Source organism: Anarhichas minor, unplaced genomic scaffold (genome assembly GCF_050575085.1).
Source record: "Anarhichas minor isolate MPS153535 unplaced genomic scaffold, ASM5057508v1 ptg000023l, whole genome shotgun sequence".
Lineage (NCBI taxonomy): Eukaryota > Metazoa > Chordata > Actinopteri > Perciformes > Anarhichadidae > Anarhichas > Anarhichas minor.
Genome location: NW_027466469.1, coordinates 4,265,964 through 4,270,891, shown reverse-complemented (window position 1 = coordinate 4,270,891; position 4,928 = coordinate 4,265,964). Strand labels below are relative to the sequence as shown.

At 44.8% G+C, this 4,928-nt stretch overlaps 1 protein-coding gene across 1 annotated transcript; it reads left to right on the top strand.

Moving 5' to 3' along the window:
• The first annotated feature begins 2,252 nt into the window (after window positions 1-2,252).
• Window positions 2,253-4,715, top strand: LOC142955426 (tripartite motif-containing protein 16-like). The gene has a single exon (XM_076096935.1). The coding sequence runs from the start codon at window positions 2,385-2,387 to the stop codon at window positions 4,062-4,064; it is 1,680 nt and encodes a 559-aa protein (XP_075953050.1). The 5' UTR covers window positions 2,253-2,384; the 3' UTR covers window positions 4,065-4,715.
• Window positions 4,716-4,928: the final 213 nt, after the last annotated feature.

The window sequence follows — 4,928 nt, the reverse complement described above, 5'->3', positions numbered from 1 at the left end:
AGAATCCTGTGGTATCTCACCACGAGTCAGATAGCAAATAAGTATTAAATCAGCTTTTAGATATTAAGATAGAATCAACTTCAAACCAGCGATCATCGACATCGAAGAAACCACAACAACGGCTAGTCATGTCACATATCAAATCCATTCCTCCCCCCACCCTGGACCCTTTCCAGTTTGCATACCGTGCCAAACGGTCCACAGAGGATGCAATCTGCTCTGCTCTCCACCCAGCCCTCACCCATCTGGACACAAAGGACTGATATGTGAGAATGCTGTTCATAGACTTTAGTTCAGCATTCAACACCATAATCCCACAAAAACTCATCTGCAAACTTGACCAGCTCAACACCTCGCTGTGTAACTGGCTGCTGGACTTCCTCAGTGAGAGGCCACAAGCAGTACGTGTCGGCAACAACACCTCGAGCAGCATCACACTGAGCACAGGGGCCCCTCAAGGCTGTGTGCTCAGTCCACTGCTCTTCACCTTGCTGACACACGACTGCACAACAACCTACAGCACCAATCACATGGTCAAATGTGCAGACGACACAACTCTGGTAGGTCTCATCACCAAGGATGATGAGACCCACTATAGGAAGGAGGTCAGCCTTCTGACCACGTGGTGCAGAGACAACAACCTCCTTCTGAATAACAGCAAGACCAAGGAGATTATTGTTGACTTCCGGAGAGGCCACACTCAACACCCACCACTGACCATCAATGGTGCTGATATAGAGAGAGTGAGCAGCACCAAATTCCTGGGGGTGGACATCAGTGAGGACCTCTCGTGGACAGCCAACACAACATCACTGGCAAAGAAAGCCCAGAGGCGCCTCGACTTTCTCCGCAAACTAAAGAAGGCAAGAACACCACCACCCATCATGTGCACTTTTTACAGAGGCACCATTGAGAGCATCCTGACAAACTGTATCACTGTGTGGGGCGGAAGCTGCACTGACTACAACAGGAAAGCCCTGCAGCGCATAGTGAACACAGCTGGAAGGATCATTGGTGCCTCACTCCCCTCCCTCCCCTCCCTGCAGGACATATATGACACCCGCCTCGCCCGCAAAGTGACCATGATTGTGCGTGACTCCAGCCACCCCTCGCACGGTCTCTTCAGCCTCCTGCCCTCTGGGAGAAGATACCGGAGCCTCCGTGCTCGCACCACCAGACTCTCAAACAGCTTCGTCCACCAGGCTGTTAGGAGGCTGAACTCTCTCCCTCCTCTCTTTTCAGACTCGCTATGTCTGACTGCTGCTAAATACAGAATGATCGTTTTTTCTTAATATATATGTTGTCTTTTTTTTAAATCTATTTGCACTGTATTCACTTTATGTTTATATGTTGGACTGGAGAGAAACGTTTTTTCAACTCCTCTGTTGACAATAAAGCTAACTTTGAACTTTGAACTTTAATAATGAATTATGTAACACATCATATGAAGGTCATGTCTATAATGCTTAATAAGCACAATCTTAACACATTATAATGTATAAAGCTTCATAACAAGGCATCCTATAGGATCATCTCATCACATGTATCACCTGCATCAACTGGACACCTGTGAGACCAAATGTGAAGAAACTAGAACGTCTTCAAGATGTTTTCTGGACCGATCAGTCTAAAAAAAAAAGAAGAATGATGATAATAATAAATGAAATAAAATACAATCAATACAATAATTACAATCAAAAAAAAAATAATAATAATAATTAATGAATGAAATAATAATCAACCCGGTTGACCCGGCCTGGCTGATCCTACTGACCTGTTCTGGAGCTCCCTGACGGTGCCCTGGTCGTGGTTTGCTGCCAGTGGTCGGGGCGATACTGCCCCTGACTTTGTTTTTGTCGTTATTTTGTAATTTATGTACTTTCTTATGGTCTTTACTTCACACACACACACACACACACACACACACACACACACACTGACTATATGATGTTTGCTGGCTTGTATCTCACTGTTCTTGTCGTCCTCTTGTTGTTATGTTTATGTATTGTCTCTTGTCTTGTAATAAAAAAAGAGAAATGTTTTCTAAAGTGGAGCAGGTTTTAACCGAGGCTCTGCTTGTAAATGAGGAAGCAAAGTTCACATTCACAGCGCTGCTCCTCTTCCTGGAATGAAGCACAGCTTGATAACCCCTCCTTCTTCCTCCTGCTCTCAAACACAGCCGGCTCCACTCTGTCCACGTGTTTCCTTGTTCCCTCCCCTTCAGATCTACAGTTTTAAAGATGGGTGTAACCAACATGGTGGTGAAGCGATAGAGCTGACAGGCTCCATTCACTGAACAAACACATGTTGTTCAGATCAGAAGTCAAAGCAGAGTCACTTCTAGTGAAGCGAAACTCAGACAGTCGTTGTCACTGAGAGGTGAAATGGCGCAGAAAGGAGTTCAGCTGGATCGGGAAGCCTTCTCTTGTTCCATCTGTCTGGATCTACTGAAGGATCCGGTGACTACTCCCTGTGGACACAGCTACTGCATGAACTGTATTAAAAGCTTCTGGGATAAAGAGGATGTGAAGAAACTCCACAGCTGCCCTCAGTGTAGGCAGACCTTCACACCGAGGCCTCTCCTGCTGAAAAACACCATGTTAGCAGTTTTAGTGGAGGAGCTGAAGAAGACTGGACTCCAAGCTGCTCCTGCTGATCACTGCTATGCTGGACCTGAAGATGTGTCCTGTGATGTCTGCACTGGGAGGAAACGGAAAGCCCTCAAGTCCTGTCTGCAGTGTGTGATCTCTTTCTGTGAGAAACACCTCCAGCCTCATTATGAATCCCCTGCCTATGAGAAACACAAGCTGGTGGACCCCTCCAAGAAGCTCCAGGAGAACATCTGCTCTCGTCACGATGAGGTGATGAAGATGTTCTGCCGTACTGATCAGCAGTGTATCTGTTACCTCTGCTCTGTGGATGAACACAAAGGCCACGACACAGTCTCAGCTGCAGCAGAAAGGACTGAGAGGCAGAGAGAGCTGGAGGTGAGTCGACTAAACATCCAGCAGAGAATCCAGGACAGAGAGAAAGACGTGAAGCTGCTTCAGCAGGAGGTGGAGGCCGTCAATCGCTCTGCCGACGAAGCGGTGAAGGACAGCGAGAAGATCTTCACCGAGCTGATCCGTCTCATGGAGAAAAGAAGCTCCGATGTGAAGCAGCAGGTCAGATCCCAGCAGAAAAGTGAAGTGAGTCGAGTCAAAGAGCTTCAGGAGAAGCTGGAGCAGGAGATCTCTGAGCTGAAGAGGAGAGACGCTGAGCTGAAGCTGCTCTCACACACAGAGGATCACAACCAGATTCTACACAACTACCCCTCACTGTCACCACTCAGAGAACCTACAGACTCGTCCGGCATCGATATCCGTCCTCTGAGCTACTTTGAGGACGTGACGGCGGCTGTGTCAGAAGTCAGAGATAAACTACAGGACGTTCTGAGAGAGAAGTGGACAAACGTCTCACTGGCAGTGACTGAAGTGAACGTTTTACTGATACACTCACAAGCAGAGCCCAAGACCAGAGCTGAGTTCTTAAGATATTCAAGTGAAATCACACTGGATCCAAACACAGCATTCAGATATCTGTTATTATCTGAGGGGAACAGAAAAGCAACAGTTATGAGTGAACAACAGTCTTATTCTAGTCACCCAGACAGATTCACTGCATGGTTTCAGGTCCTGAGTAGAGAGAGTCTGACTGGATGTTGTTACTGGGAGGTGGAGTGGAGAGGAGGAGAAGTTTATGTAGCAGTCGCATACAAGAATATCAGCAGAACAGGGAGCTCTAATGAATGTGGTTTTGGAAAAAATGACAAATCTTGGGCGTTACATTGTGACAAAAACAGTTTTATATTTTTGTACAACAAGATCCAAACTCCCGTCTCAGGTCCTCAGTCCTCCAGAGTAGGAGTGTACCTGGATCACAGAGCAGGTATTCTGTCTTTCTACAGCGTCTCTGAAACCATGACTCTCCTCCACAGAGTCCAGACCACATTCACTCAGCCTCTCTATGCTGGACTTGGGTTTTGGTGTAATGGAGACACTGCTGAGTTCTGTAAACTAAAATAGACAGAAGTGATTCATGGAACAGCAGATTAATTTCTGTTAAACTCATTTTGTGTCCATTTTTGCTGAGACCTGATTTCTTTCACCTGTCAATCAAACATTGAGGGCGGTACTTTGACATCTTGTCATTATTGTTGTGTACATGTTTGAGTTTCTTTAGGTGGAGCTCCTTCCTGTGTCTGTTAAACCATGGAGGCTATCACTGCTCATGATGATCTTTGTTGACCTGAACTGACATTTCTCTGCAGGAAAATGTAAACTTCTCTGAGGTCTAAATGTTTGTTGAAAATGTGTATTGATGTATTTGTTAGTTGTTGTTTCTCTTCCACTGCATGTGTCTTAAAGAGAGAAATCACCAGAGCTTCTTTTATCCAAGATATTTTGTTCTCACCACTTTCTGTAAAGATATGTTTCATTAAATTTACATTTATTTGTTTGAAAGACTAAATGTTGCTGTTGTCTGAATTGATGTGTCATACTGATGGATGTGAACAAATTGAAGGTTTACATGATAAAGAAAGTAATCTTGTTTCAAGAAGAACAAAGACTCTGATCTTGTTGTAAGAACAATCAGTCTATTGAGAAGGAAACTCGTCTGTTTGGAACTCTTTTTTTTAAGATCCAATGATTTTATATTAAAGTCTCTTTCAATTATTTTACAATGTGTAGTTGTCTTAAAGGAAGACCTTCTTTCAGTGGTCTAGGATTCAAACTGCCTGCAGTCATCAGAGTGTTCCTGTCAGTGGGTTTAGTGGGAATACTTGTTTGTAGCTTTTCTAACTCACCACTGAACTCAAGACAAATATCATTACAGATCAGCTCCAAACTGCCTCATGAGGAGCAGAATGAATCCACATCTCTGGTTAC